General features: G+C 42.0%; 1 protein-coding gene across 1 annotated transcript in view; it reads right to left on the reverse strand.

Annotated features, from left to right (window-relative positions):
* TSHR (thyroid stimulating hormone receptor) overlaps nucleotides 1-15,659 on the reverse strand; it is a 157,799-nt gene that overhangs the window by 57,941 nt on the left and 84,199 nt on the right. The window contains exons 2-3 of the mRNA XM_070378547.1: nucleotides 12,924-12,995; nucleotides 6,602-6,676 (exon numbers count right to left, since the gene is read on the reverse strand). Coding sequence (XP_070234648.1) covers nucleotides 6,602-6,676; nucleotides 12,924-12,995 — 147 coding nt within the window. The remainder of the gene's footprint in view (nucleotides 1-6,601; nucleotides 6,677-12,923; nucleotides 12,996-15,659) is intronic.

The following is a 15,659-nucleotide window of genomic DNA, read 5'->3' on the forward strand; positions in this document are numbered from 1 at the left end:
ATGAGGCTGGCAACCAACATGGTGGCTGCAAGAGAAGAAAGAGGGGGGAGGGAGGGGGGGAGAGACACAAAAGAGGAGATGGGTTTTTCAGTAAGAGTGAAAAAAAAAAAAAAAAAAAAAGGAAAAATGGACAGGAGATATCAAAAGAAAACACCAGGCAAAAGAAGCCACTTTCTGAGGTAAGTTAACACTTCCTCACAAATGACTTTTTAAAAATTTCTGCTGAGGGAAATATAGACATTGTATGAAATCATTTATATGTGAAATCTAAAAATTGCCAAACTCGGATAGGGGCTGCGATGGGGCTGTGGGCAGGGGACTGGGGAGATACTGGCTAAAGTGTACAAGCTTCCAGCTGTAATAGTAGCAAACTCTGAGAATCCAGTGTACAACATGATGATTATAGCTAATAATACTGTGAGGGCAATGGCACCCCACTCCAGTACTCCTGCCTGGAAAATCCCATGGATGGAGGAGCCTGGAAGGCTGCAGTCCATGGGGTCGCTAAGAGTCAGACACGACTGAGCGACTTCACTTTCACTTTTCACTTTCATGCATTGGAGAAGGAAATGGCAACCCACTCCAGTGTTCTTACCTGGAGAATCCCAGGGACAGGGGAGCCTGGTGGGCTGCCGTCTGTGGGGTCACCCAGAGTCAGACACGACTGAAGTGACTTAGCAGCATATCATTGAAAGTTGCTACTAGAGATCTTAAATGTTCTCAAAAAAGAAATGGTCATTATGTAACGGGGTGGAGGTGTTCCTTCATGCTATGGTGGGAATCATTTTGCAATATGTGAGTATATCAAATCAACACACTGTATACCTTAAACTTCCACAGTGTTATACGGCAGTTATACCTCAATAAAGCCAGAAAAAATAAAACCTCAGCTAAAGCAAGGAACGGGTGTGGACTGTCAGTAGTTTAGTTAAATGAAGACAGATGTCAGAAGTGAATACAGCTGGTATAACCTTTTCACAAAAAAACAAGGGAGGCGTAGGATAAGTACCAGAAGCGTGTGATGAAAGAAGAAGGGTGAAAAAGAAGTACAAATTTGAGTGGGTTCCAAGAATGCCTGTGAGGGTGAAGTTGAATCTGTAGTTATGGCCCAAGCATGCAGGAGGCTAGATGTGCTTCCAGGAAGCTGGGGAAAGCAAGAGGAGGGCAATCCACATGTAACTGCAGTGCAGTGGGTTGGGATGGAACGGCGCTGCGGGGCGAGTGTCAACAACAGCTGAAGAGGTCAGCGCCTCTGGACCGACAGCCTGGATCCCTGCATGACGGCACGGAGGAGGGCGGCCTGCCACCTGCTCACCCACCCAGTACGGTCCTGTGAGCAAGAAATACCCCTCAGTTACACAGGGGTTTACACAGTTGAAATTTTGTCTATTTCCTACAGTAATTAGTCTACCCAAACTCATACAATAAGCATGGATAAAATTGTTAAAATACAAAGCACACAGTTAATAGTGGTCATCTCTGGGAGGTGTTTACAGGCTAGGACTTTGTGATTTTCACTTTTTATTTTATCTTGTTCAAATGAAGAAAAAATAAAAGGCATGCAAAAAAGTCCCACATTTTAAAAGAGCAAAACAAAGCAATATATATTCCATATAAAAAATTTTAATACGCAGTGCCAAATAGTCTGCTTAAATCTTCAAGTATGCTCTTTTACAAAAAGGTAATTTAGCTGTGTCAGGGAAATGTTTGAGGATTTTGAAGCTTATTAATTGGAACAAGGGCCTACCATATAGCTCAGGGAACTCTGTTCAATGTTATGTGGCAGCCTGGGTGGGAGGGGCCTTTGGAGGAGAATGGATACATGTATACGTGTGGCTGAGTCCCTTGCTTTTCACCCGAAACTATCACAATATTGTTTGTTAATCGGCTATACTCCAATACAAAATAAAAAGTTAAAAAGCCTAGTGTTGGAAGATTAAAAGGCAAAAAGACATTGGGTATACTTATTACTCAGAAAGTTTCTACCAGTGAGGGAATGGAAGAACTGACTTAAGTGAAGCAGGTAACATCATCCTTATTTTGCAGACAAAAATGATGGAGACGCTTAGAAAGATTAAGTGACTGATCTCCTGTCACACAGTTAGAGGCAACTCTGGGCCTTAAGATAGAAATTCTAACTCCAAATACAGCTCTTTCTTTTTCCTTTTTTTTTTTTTTAATGATGTTTAAAGGAAATCATCAACCAGACCTTAAAAGAAATAGAAATGCTCATTACAGATTAATTTTCTTTCATTGGATTTAAAATAAAATGGACATTTAGTTGAAAAGTCTAACATTATGCTCAGTATGCAGTGTTTTCACAAGAGAGCAGATTAATAGTCTAGCATCACTGCTGCTGAGTCGCTTCAGTCGTGTCCGACTCTGTGCGACCCCACAGACGGCAGCCCACCAGGCTCCCCCGTCCCTGGGATTCTCCAGGCAAGAATACTGGAGTGGGTTGCCATTTCCTTCTCCAGTGCATGACAGTGAAAAGTGAAAGTGAAGTAACAGTCGTGTCCGACTCTTCGCGACCCCATGGACTGCCGCCTACCAGGCTCCTCCATCCATGGGATTTTCCAGGCAAGAGTACTGGAGTGGGGTGCCATTGCCTTCTCCGAATTAGGTTAGGTTCATTTAACCATATGTCTAGGGTTTCCCTGGTGGCTCAGTGGTAAAGAATCTGCCTGTCAATGCAGGAGATGTGGATTTGATCCCCGGGTCAGGAAGATCCCTTGGAGAAGGAAATGGCAACCCACTCCAGTATTCTTGCCTGGAAAATCCCCCGGACAGAGGAGCCTGGTGGGCTACAGTCCAAGGGGTCCCAGGAGTCAGAAACTACCACCAATCATATGTCTAGACTCTGGGTTTTTCTTCTTCTGAGAAATCTTTGTTAATTCTAGGAGCCAAAACAGGGAAGTTGGCATTATGGCAGGTACTTAGTACACAGTCCAAACCCAAAGAACAAGGGAAATCTACAAGGTGAGAGAAGGGAGTTCTCAGGTTGGGGAGGGATCAGCCAAAGAAAGGGAAAGGAAGGCTTAAACCCTCCTATGAAGGAACTTTTTCCAACTACTGATATTCTTCCATTGTCATATCCCTGCTCTCCACCTTGATTATTCACTAGGCATTAGTTGCCAGCGTTTGACTGTGATCATCAGCCTTAGAGATATTTGCCCACACCCTAAATACCTCCAGTCCATGAATGAAGAGCAGGCCTGGGGGGAAGAATTGAGGGCAACAATAAAGTCGAGTTGGCCTTTCACTTGCAAAGTTAGATGGGCCAAGGGTATTAGGAAAGCTTCAGACTCTCACTCAGCACGGAGACTGAGTTAAAGTAGCTTATGAGAAGCTGCTCCAGTCAGCAGAGCTGGACTCGAAAGAAATTCAAATACAATGAGAGTCCCTTGGACTGCAAGGAGATCTAACCAGTCCATCCTAAATGAAATCAACCCTGAGTATTCATTGGAAGGACTGATGCTGAAGCTGAAGCTCCAATACTTTGGCCACCTGATGGGAAGAACTGACTCACTGGAAAAGACCCTGATGTTGGGGAAGATTGGAGGCAGGAGGAGAATGGGACGACAGAGGATGAGATGGTTGGATGGCATCATTGACTCAGTGGATGTGAGTTTGAGCAAGCTCCAGGAGATAGTGCAGGACGAGGAAGCCTGGTGTGCTGCAGTCCATGGGGTTGCAAAGAGTAGGGCATGACTTAGTGACTGAACAGTATGTAAGATTGTGTTGTTTAAAACAAGGAACTGAATGAGAATATTGGCCCAAAACCTAGTTCTTAGCCAGTCCCAGATCCTTATCAACTTTTACTTAAATTTGATATTCAGGGTTTTTTTTTTTTGTTTTCTTTTTGTAGTCTGCTTTTAAGTGGCAGTGGGTTTGGAAAAAAATGGAGGCAAGCCTCTCTGACTAAATTTGCTCTCTCTAGTTAACAAGTGTGGAGAGATTCATTAAAATTAAATAATTACCGGACATCTATCAGGGCAACTTTGTCATGTGCTTTGAGAAGTATAGGGAAGTAGTAACTAATTAACTACTTTAAAAACAAGATGTGAATATATTGGCAAAGCCAGAATTTTGTTAAATACTTTAAACGCTGTACTCTACTGATGCGAAATGGGGACTAAGAATTGGGTAAATTAATTTCGATAAAATTACTTTGTGATAAGCATTTATTAATATTTCCCTAGCCCTAAGATACTGCCTAAATCTCTGGTCATTTTCCCAACCCCTCAGCTGTAGTTTACAATTCAGAAAATTCTTCAAGAGGAAAACGGTCGAATGCTGTGTTGAGGATCTCCTCTCCCCTTAAGTTCTTGCTCCCTTCATAACATTCAATCCCTTTAAACAGATTTTTTTTCCTAGTTCCTCTAGTTGTTTTCAGACTGATGGTTGATCTAATACTGTATGCTGGAGACAACTTTCTGGGCCTCAGTATTCTTTTTTTCTCCCTAGATTGCATGTTTATTTATTTATATTTATTGGGATATAGCTGCTTTACAATGTCGTGTTAGTTCCTGCTATACAAGACAGTGGATTGGCTCTATGTATACATACATCCCCTCCCTCTTGGACTCCTTCCCACCCTCTCCATCCCACCCCACACCCCACCCAACACAGAGCACCGAGCTAAGCTCCCTGGGAAACTTCCCACTAGCTATATTATGCAGCTATCATACAAAGGAACAAAGTTGAGCCTCAGTGTTCTTGAAGGTAGCACACTGTCGTGTACTGGGAAAAAATATTTGAGACAGATACATATGATGTAAAAAATTTGGCCCTCTTCCTTAGTAAATATGTGACCTAGGATAACATGTTTATCTCTTCTACATTTATGTTTTTCTTAATTAAATGATACAAATGATAATCTCTACTTCACAGGGTTTTTGAAGGTTAAATAAAGTCCATAAATGTTCAACATAATGTCTAGAACACTATTTATAGATGATAAGTATTTTTGTTCTTAATCAAGAAAAGAGTTAATATTTCACAATACAGGGCTGCTTAAAAGAATATAATGTGATTATTTATATAAAACTTTTTATAGCTTGTAAGGTACCACAGAAATAAAAACAGAGTGTGAAGTATATTGATTGGTGTTGTGTGGTAGGGTGTGCGCATGCTCAGTCGCTCAGTCCTGTCCGACTCTTGCGACCCCATGGACTGTAGTCTGCCAGGGTCCTCGTCCATGGAGTTCTCCAGGCAAGAATACTGGAGTGGGTTGTCATTTCCTTCTCCAGGGGATCTTCCTGAGTCAGGGATCCAACCTGAGTCTCCTGCACTGGCGGGCGGGTTCCTTACGGCTGAACCCCCTGGAAAGCCCTCTGTGCGTAGGCAGTGTGCTCAATGCTTCCGTGCATTGTGTCATTCAGTATTTATAATGAGCATGTTAAGTTGGAACTCTTATTACCATTATTTTACAAATGAGGAAACTGAGGTTAGGAAGGATTATGTGACTTTTCCAAGGTTAGATAATGAGATTGCTGAGACCTAACCACTACGCCACCAGGGAACATCAAGGTTAGATAATGACAGGCAAAGAAACCAGGGTTTTAACCCCACTTTGACCAACTCAAAACCTAGAGTTCTTCATTGCTGTTTTAATCTCACAAGGCTACATTTCTCTTTCCTAATTGAGGGGGAAAATGTTAGCTTTTCAGAAACTTGCACAGAAGCTGGAATCTAGTAGGTAGCCAGTAAATATTTAGACTTACTGATATCCATGCCAATAAAATCTACAACACAGCAGTAATAGAAATGACAATTTAGGAAGAGGACTTCTAATTTTGTCTTTAACTTCTGCCATGGAAGTGAAAATTAGGATGAATTAATATAAACTGAGAGTGAGAACAAGTTAAGAATTTAATCATTAACAGAAATTCTGATCCATGTTCTAGAAAACAGCTCTTATTGCCATCTGCTGCTACTGCTGCTAAGCTACCTCAGTCGTGTCCGACTCTGTGTGACCCCATAGACGGCAGCCCAACAGGCTGCCCCATCCCTGGGATTCTCCAGGCAAGAACACTGGAGTGGGTTGCCATTTCCTTCTCCAGTGCATGAAAGTAAAAAGTAAAAGTGAAGTCGCTGGATCCCCAAAATTATCAATCAAAAAAGGGCTGTGGATGTACGTTGCTCCTCAGTTTAACAAAATCTTTTGTATCTTAGCAAATACTTAAATGGAGAGAAACACTTGAGAATTGGTAGTGGAATCTTTTGAGGTTTTACTTAACACCTGATGTGAGAGCCGACTCATTGGAAAAGACCCTGATGCTGGGAAAGATTGAAGGCAGGAAGAGAAGGGGGTGACAAAGGATGAGATGGTTAGATGTCATCACTGACTCAATGGACATGTGAGTTTGAACAAACTGCGGGAGGTGGTAAAGGACAGGGAAGCCTGGTGTGCTGCAGCTCATGGGGTTGCAAAGAGTTGGACACAACTTCATGACTAAACGACAACAATTTGGATTTTCAGAGACAAATGCCTGATATGTAGAAATACAAAGTTCCTAACTAAAAAAATAAAAAGACAACCCCCCCCCAAAAAAGTGGCTGCAGCCTGGATTTATGCTGCACTTTTCATTGTACTTACATGTGAGTCACTTTACTTAAATTGTAGAAGGAATGTGATTCCAGCTGCTGCAGAGTCGCATCTATTGACAAGTAGCTGAATGTCACAAAAGTAAAAGACAAAGCAGAAAGTTAGTAAGGTCGTGAACTGCAAACATACCATTAATTCTGATGTAACTGCTTTGTCAGGGGCATCCCAGGTCATGAAACAGGTACAACCCTCATGATTTCTCCCTAATTATGTTAAAAGTAGTTACGACTACTTTTTTTAGATCCTGTTTTATCTGAAAGTTTACCAATTCATTGGTCTTACTCATTTTTCAGGTTTCATTGAACTGATACTTCCTTTAGAATCTTTCCCCAAATTTCCTGATTAGGTCAAATTTCTCACAGGATAGCCTCATGGCACCACGAACTTCTCCTTCCACTAATTATCACAGTGAAACTTTGCAAGTGCTTGGATGATATTTGATTTATGTTGTCTCATTAGACAGCCAGTTCTCTGAAATGGAGAACTGAGCCTGGTGTCTGATGAACACTGAATGTTGAGTACCTTTCATATTGCTTGTCTTGTAGTAGACTTCCAATAAATATGTAATTAAGTGAATGAATGAGTAAATGAATGAATAGGCTAGTTACTCAAAATAGAAAGTGAAAGACAGCAGAATAGAATACACAAATGAATAAGAAGCATCTTTAATGGAGTACCTAACAGCATGAGAGTGGAGATGTAGTTTCAAAGATGAGACTTCTTTCATCTTTCAAAGATAGAGACTTCCCTGATGGCTCAGAGGGTCAAGCGTCTCTCTGTGATGCAGGAGACCCAGGTTCGATCCCTGGGTCAGGAAGATCCCTGGGAGAAGGAAATGGCAACCCACTCCAGTACTCTAGCCTGGAAAACCCCATGGACGGAGGAGCCTGGTAGGCTGCAGTCCATGGGGTCGAAAAGAGTCGGACACGACTGAGAGACTTCACTTTCACTTTTCAAAGGTGAAGAAAAAGCTACCATTCTCTATTGGAGCATTCCATGCAGTGGTGGCTGTATACTCTCTCAAGACTTTGCTTTTTTATTTTGATGAGGCTGAAAACTCAAGGTTGGTTTTGAACGTTGTAAAGGAAAGGCAACACAAAGTTCTAAGTACTTTAAAAAAAAAACCAAACAACTCATGAAGAATACACAAGGGATGATATTTCAGATAGTCTCCTTAAATTCCATTCCGTAATAAGAATGACTAATGCAGCCAGATTCAAGGACTGCATGTTCCTGAGAGGCATTTCTATGAGATCTGGGAAAATGAATGATTAATAGATGGTGCCCACCTGTATGTGGAGCCGAGCTTCTCAACCTTGGCCACACAGCGGAACTATCTGGGAGGCTTTTGAAACATGTCTTAAGACTCGGTCCAGAATAATTAATTCAGAGTATATAAGGGATGGTCAAATACTTTTATTTTTAAAAAGCTTCCCAGATGACTCTAAGGTATGTGCATGCGTGCTCAGTCATGTGTGAGTCTTTACAACACTCTGGACTGTAGCCCAACAGGCTCCTCTGTCCATGGGATTCTCCAGGCAAGAACACTGGGTGGGGAGCCATGCCCTCCTCCAGGGGATCTTCCTGACCCTGGGATCAAACCCATGTCTCCTGCGTCTCCTGCATTGGCAGGACGTTTCTTTACCACTGTGCCACCTGGGAAGCCCCTCTAAGGTACAAGGCAAAGTTAAAAACCCCTGGAGTATAGTTTGAGTTGAATCTGCCAGTAAAATGTTTTCATTAATGCACTGCTTCTAAGAGGAGTGCTGACTGTTCCATCTGAGTTTTTACCACTGGTGTTGTGAGTATTCTAAGGGTCCTGTCCTTTCCATCTCGAATTATCTACTCTCTAACCAGTAATCCTTTGATTTGTCGGGTCTCCCAAGCCCTTGCCACTTGTGGATAACATTACATAAATTATTTTGATCCAAATGTCATATCTCTGACAGAGAGGAAACCATTGAGGATGTTGAAAAGAATTTATTGTGTAGACATGGGGATTTAAGGTGGGTGAAGCTGAGCAATCTGAGGGACAAGCTTAATTACGAAGGTAGCAAACTTGTTTTCTTAACTTTGCATCCTATCCATTGCTCCAGTATTTCTCCTGAATTTCTTAGTTTAGGAGGGGCAAAGCTTTCTTAAGGTTTTAGTCATTCAGCTCGTGTCATAATAAATGAAGTTCCAATTTCTCCAACTGTATGATACCTCCTTAGAGGGCTGCCATAGCTTGGTTGCAAAGACAACACATAGGAACCATTTATTCAGTGGGATAAAAGCAATGATTCCCTAACAGCTTGTCCTATTTTTATAATCAGGAAAAATCAGATCCAACCTCTTCCTCAAATTTCTTCTTAGCATGTAAGTTGTATGTAATCACTAGGGTAACCATATCGTCTATCATCCAAAATAGGATATTTTTGTGAGTTAAAAAATGGTACTATTAATACTTAAGTCAGAATAATAGGTGGGACAGTGTACTGTCCCAGACAAACCTCCTGCTGACCTCTCTCCTCCCCTGAGATGTGATGGCTCCCTGACTGTTCTCTGTGCTGTGTGCTTAGTCGATCAGTCGTGTCGGACTCTTTCGACCCCATAGACCGTAGCCTGCCAGGCTCCTCTGTCCATGGGACTTTTTATGTGTGTGTGTATGCTTTCATTCAAGAAATATACATTGAACATTTACTTTATATGTTAGTAAATGGGCACTGAGCTTCTAGGAACTCACAGTAGTGAGAGATACACACTGGTAAATGGGATTAACACGTGGAGTGATAAATTCTCTGATGGGATTCCGGGCATGCTTAATCTGGACTGGAGAATCTCAGCACAGACTCCTTGGAGGAATCTTCCTCAGGACCTTCAGATCTGCCTGGACATCCTGAACATCTCAGTTAACCTTCCTTCTTTTATTGTCCATCATTTTATTTTAAACCTTCTCAAATTTCTAACCCTGCCCATTCTACCCTCAGTATGAGTAGATAATCTTTTTAATAATTTGTAGAAAAGATCAAAACCTTGAGTTGAGAATTTCTGGAATTCCCCTCCAAGAAGCCTATTAATTTACCTGCCTCTGCCCACCTCATACTACGACTCTCTTATTACAGCACCAAGGATGCCCATCTTCCTGCAGGTCAACCCTCTATTTGGATGCCATTCCCTCCTGCCTCCCGAGGGACCTCATACTCTTAAAATAATTGTTCTTTCTTCAGTTTTTTTTTAGCCTCTCTGATGCCTTTCCCTGGTCACGTTACTTCTACCTGTTTGTGACTCTCAAGTTTCAATCTCTACCCAAATCTCTCCCCAGTTCCCCTACATACCTGGGATTTCCAGCTCTAAGGTCCTTAGTCTGCTTCAATACCCAAATCCCCTCCTGAATTAACATATTTATTTATCATGCTTTTGCTTCCTTGGCTATTTCTTTTCATTTGAATGTAAACTCCACAGGCACACGGTTCCTTGTCCATTTGTTTCCTGAGGTATCCCAGTCACTTAGACCAGCAGTTGATATATACCAGGGAATGAATAAATATTTCTTGAATGAACTGATGAAAACTGATACCCTGATGTCTACTAGATAGAGCTGCTTGATGCCTCCAAGGCACCTCCAATGCCCTGTGCCCCAAACTGAATTCCTGACGTATCCCCTGCCCCTCCATAGCAGATGCACAGAAAACTTCTCTGCCTTGGCAAACGTGCTCATCAACCACACACAGGTCCCAGTCAGAAACAACGATGAAATTCTCCACCTCCAAGTCAACCAACTTTTGTTCTCTTCTCCCTTATTTTTCAAACCTGGCCACTTTTTTTAAATTACCGCTCAAGCCATCCCCATTCCGTCTGTCATCCGCATTCAGTCTGCCACCCCTCTCGCTGGGCACTGAGTCAACCTCCTCACTAGCTTCCTGCCTCCAATTTGCTCCACTTCCACCCATTTTCCACAGCACAGACAGAGCATGTTTCTAAAACATCTGATCTGTCACTTCTCTGTATATTCTGATCTGTCACTTCCCAGATTTCATATTTTCTAAAACATCTGTTTTAGCATATTTCTAAAACATCTGATCTGTCACTTCCCTGTATATAGTCATCCTGTGGCTTAGTCCTTAGGGGAGATTTCAAACTCCTTAGGGGAGATTTCAAAAAATTCACAAAGCCCTGTCCTCACTTAATGTCCCAGTTTTATTCTTCTCTACTGTTCTCACTTTGAGACTAAGCTCCAGCTTCCACAAACTTATTTTTAATTTCATTGACAGCCATTTTTTCTTCTTCTTCGACTTATCGTTCCCTCATCTGTTTTTGTTTTTTTCCCCAGACAATATAGATCGCAAATTAGGCACCATTTCCTCCAGGAAGCCTACCCTGACCACACCCCCTATCCAGGTAACAGACTTCTCACATGAGTTCCTAGGTCACCCTGGAACTGACTCCATCATGGCACTTGCTACTCTCTTAGGAAGGAAACGAGGTTCTCTGAGTATTGTCAGCTATTGTATATGACACATCTAGCAAAGTGCCAGGCACAAAGTAGGGCTCAATAACTATTCACTGAATGAATGAGTGAATATAGCCAAATAGAGACACTAATGGCTTCCCTGGTGGCTCAGACGGTAAAGCGTCTGCCTACAAAGCCGGAGACCTGGGTTCAATCCCTGGGTTGGGAAGATCTCCTGGAGAAGGAAATGGCAACCCACTCCAGTATTCTTGCCTGGAAAATCCCATGGATGGAGGAGCCTGGGTGGCGACAGTCCATGGGGTCGCAAAGAGTCGGACATAAGGGCTTCCCTGGTAGCTCAGCTGGTAAAGAATCTGCCTGCAACGCAGGAGACCCTGGTACAATTGCTGGATTGGGAAGATCTGCAGGAGAAGGGATAGTCTACCCACTCCAATATTCTTGGGCTTCCCTTGTGGCTCAGACGGTAAAAAAAAAAATCCATCTGTCAGTGTAGACTCACCAATTATAACAACTGTACCAGCCTGGTGGGGGAGGTTGATAATGTGGAAGAGTGTGCATGGCAGGGGGCAGAGAGTATACGGCAACTTTCGGTACCTTCCCCTCAGTTTTGCTGTAAACTTAAAACTGCTCTGCAGTGTATTTAAACAAACAAAGAAAGAAATCTATAGTATAGCCCTGAACTGTAGGAACAAGTCAGAGCTAGAGATAGTCCTTTAAGAATTAGTTGTGTTAGGTAACAGTGAGTCCAAAGGCAAGAGAGTGTTCATTCAAGGGGCAGAGGGCATAGAGGAATTAGGACAAAATAAACAAAGGACTGGTATGTAAGGATCTGAATGAGACAGGAAGCCAGGAAAGGAGACGGGGAGGAGTCAGGGTAAGATGTTAAAAAGAGGGAGGGAACAACAGCACAGAAACCAAAGAAGACAAGAATTTGAAAAAAAGGAAGGGCTGGTAGGAAAAAAACCAAGCTGCAGAGACGTTCAGCTGGGGTGGCTCCTCAGCGTCAGCACTACTGATATTTTGGTCTGGATCATGCTTGGTTGTGTGTGGGGTGTCCTACGCCTTATAGGGTGTTGAGCAGATCCTTCAACTCAGCCCTCAGATCCTGGTAGCACCCCTCTCTCCAGCCGTGACAACTAAAAACCACAACTGCCCCTGAAATGACACACGAGACAATAAGTGGTCACGAACTGACTAATTTCAGCCAGAGACCACGCAGGCTGCTCCTGGCGGTGTTGTTACTGGTGTCCCTGGATTATCTGTGCTGCTTGTCAGAATCAATGACTTAAAATAAAAACCTGGCTCATTTCGTACACAGATACACTCGTCAGTGCAACATGGAAGCTCTTTTTCTCCTCACTCTTGAGTGTACAGCAGTTTGGTTTTCTATGATTAAGAATTATTTTTAGTTCTTTTTTTTAAGTGAGAAGTCTGAAATCATTGACTACATTTATGAGAAAATGTTAACATTTGTACTGGTGGTGAAAAGAGAATCAAGAATTGGTAATGAGGATAGATAGATTCGAGAGATATATATTTGTTTTTGGGAGAGATTTCTGGCTAAGGTTTTGCCATGTATCAAAATATATTGACATACACTAAGAATTAGTAAGTTCTTAACACCCAAAGGTACTTAAATTTGCTTTAGGTTTAAAAAAATCATCTAGGGATTAGGGGGTGGAGATGCAGCAAAATCAAACAAACACCTCGTACATAAACTTCATTTTCATACTGAAAATGTAGACATCATTGCCTTACGTAAGTGCAATATTTAACAGGTGTGTTTCTTGATAGAACCCCGTTAGAAAACTCCATATCACAATTGCAAACATCTTTTTATATTAGAAAAATGTGACTTACATCCTGGAAATATTGGGCAGATTTGAGAACGCACGACTGGGAATGGTTTTCAGATGAGTCTCTATAAACTTCCTATAAAAAAAAAGTGACACAGAGTTCCAAACCATTAGATTTTTCTAGTAACCCGCCCTAATTATACAGAACACATTATTAGAAGCATGACAGTCATTACAATATATATTTTATCATCATCGTCAACAAAAATAATACTCGATGAAAAGCAAATAATTTTCTCCCCAACAAAACCAGAATTAAGAGATTCAAAGGCAGAAAATAAATCTTCAGGCATTGCCTTCGAATTTGCAGTAAACTGGTGTGCCTTGTATAACATCATAATCTGTTAACAGAAGGGCAACATAATATATTCATAAGTTTATTAGGACTACTGAATTCTTTGTCAATAAAAAATCTTGAAATGCCACCAGAGTATTATTAAGAGTATACTAAGAGGATTAAAAATAGTGGTATGATTATAACCTTTTTGCCCAAGCAAAGCTTTATTCAATCATTACCTTGATCTTATCATGAATTTGCTGCAATTTGGGAATAAATGACTAACAAGGACCTAATGCTTCAGAGGATCATGGTGTCTTAGTTGCATATGCAAACTACTGGGTGTGGCTTTTCTTCCTGTTTGATTTTTGATACTTTTCAGAAGATTGAGACTGGTTTTCCTGTGCAATGAGACACCTTGATGCATTCTAGCGTGTCTCTCCACCTGGACCCTCCACTGTCTACTCCCTTTCTTTGTTATGGGGCTTCCCTGGTGGCTCAGCTGGTAAAGAATCTGCCTGCAATTTGGGAGACCTGGGTTCGGTCCCTGGGTTGGGATGATCCCCTGGAGAAGGGAAAGGCTACCCGCCCCAGTATTCTGGCCTGGAGAATTCCATGGACTGTGTAGTCCAGTCCAGGGGGTCACAAAGAGTCGGACACGACTGAATGACTTTCACTTCACTTTTTCTTTGTTATGGCAACCGCTTGAATTCTGTATGGAAAAAGATGTACCTATTGTCCTAACTCAGTTTGCAAAAAGCCAATGCACATGCTTATTATCTTCTTCATGGGTTTGTTTTTGCCATTTGCAGGTTGGTAAAGCTTTTTTAAAGCTATTAGACTGAAATTGTGTATTTTTCCTTCTAGGCTGCAGGGTGATTTCTCAATACTTGATTTCCTTGATCTCCGTAGTCTTTGAACTATGAATTTTTGCAGTGATTAAAATGTATTTAGAAATTCTGGTGTCTGGTTCTGTCTGACTGGAGCCTGGAAGTCCCCTACCTCCCTCCTAACAATAAATAAAAAGCTAGACAGACAGAAAAATCGATAACTCTTTTTAGATCTGTGGGGGAGGGGAAGATAGGACAAACCACAGTCCCCAGGACAGGAGAGACAAACAGGAGTCGGCACTTCTCAGAGCAGAGACTCATGAGCAAAAACTGTAGGGGTGGCGGGGGTGGGGGGGACCAGCGCCAGGGTAGAGATTCATGAAAACCTGAGCTGTGAAATTGCCAGAGGTGCAGTGCACACAACTCTGAGAACTGAAAACTCCAGGACAACCTAGTTATAGGTAGACCTTCACCGTTTTGTGAGATTTACCTCCAGGAGTTCCACCAAATATTAAGGAAAAAATCCCTTTGTACTTCTGTCAGAGGAGGGGGAAAAGGAAGCATTTGGAAATTCAGCTGACCCTTGAACACTGGAGGGGATGTGTTCATCAACTCCCACACTTTAAAACATCCACGAATAACTTTATTGTTGGCCTTCAGTATGTGTGGTTCTATGCCTGCAGATTCAACCAACCACTGCTGGATCATGTAGGATTGTCGTATTTGTTACAGAAGAAAACCCACAAATGAGGGGACCCAGGCAGTTCAAAGCCATGCTGTTCAAGAGTCAACTGTATATGGGAGCACTCTATTCTTAACAAAGTCTGCCCTCAGGGGAAGCTAGTTATCTACAGCCTGTAGAAGGGAAACAAACTTGAGCTCACTCTGGCTTATTCTGTCCTACCAAGGGGGAGAGAAAATACTGAGAAATGGGAAATTCATGGTCCAGAGGCACAGGCTTAGCAAAAGATCTAATTACGGGACTACAGAATGGGTTCTCTCCCCTCTCACCACCACCTTACTGACCTGTTTATAGCCATTCTTTTTACCCAGTATGTCCGTCTGTCTATCAAGAAGTAAATCTGTAACTTGCCTAATCAAATCATCAGTAAGGCCAAATTAATTTCTAAAAGGGCCTATTAACTTGAGGGCAGAGAGAGGTGATGTGAATAACAAAAGAGTAGAATGTCAGCCTTTTGCAACATTGGTGATTGGGCATCAAGTGCGATGTGCCTTCATATGTGCCTTCAGAAATCCAGGGCCTGTAAATTACCTGCACCCCCTCACGGCTCTCCTAATTACACTCTCTTAATTGGACTGATTAAATCCAATTGGTCCAGATCCAAGATTCTAAAGTTATAAAAAAAAAAAAAAGAATAACAAGTCATTGCGACTAAAATCTCCCAGTCAAATTGGGCCAAGCCTAAGGAAAACAAAAAGATAAGATACACACCTATTGGGTATCACCTGAAGAGACCCAGTTTCTTGAGCTCAAAGACAGTCTTACTTATAGAGCATGTCCTAAGGCATGGATCTTGAGGGCAAGCTTATCTAAGATTGCACATGCTGCTTGTAGGTCATATGGACCTAATTTGTAACTTGCATTGGCAAAAATTCTGTCTCCAAAAGTAAA

Source organism: Bos mutus, chromosome 10 (genome assembly GCF_027580195.1).
Source record: "Bos mutus isolate GX-2022 chromosome 10, NWIPB_WYAK_1.1, whole genome shotgun sequence".
NCBI lineage: Eukaryota > Metazoa > Chordata > Mammalia > Artiodactyla > Bovidae > Bos > Bos mutus.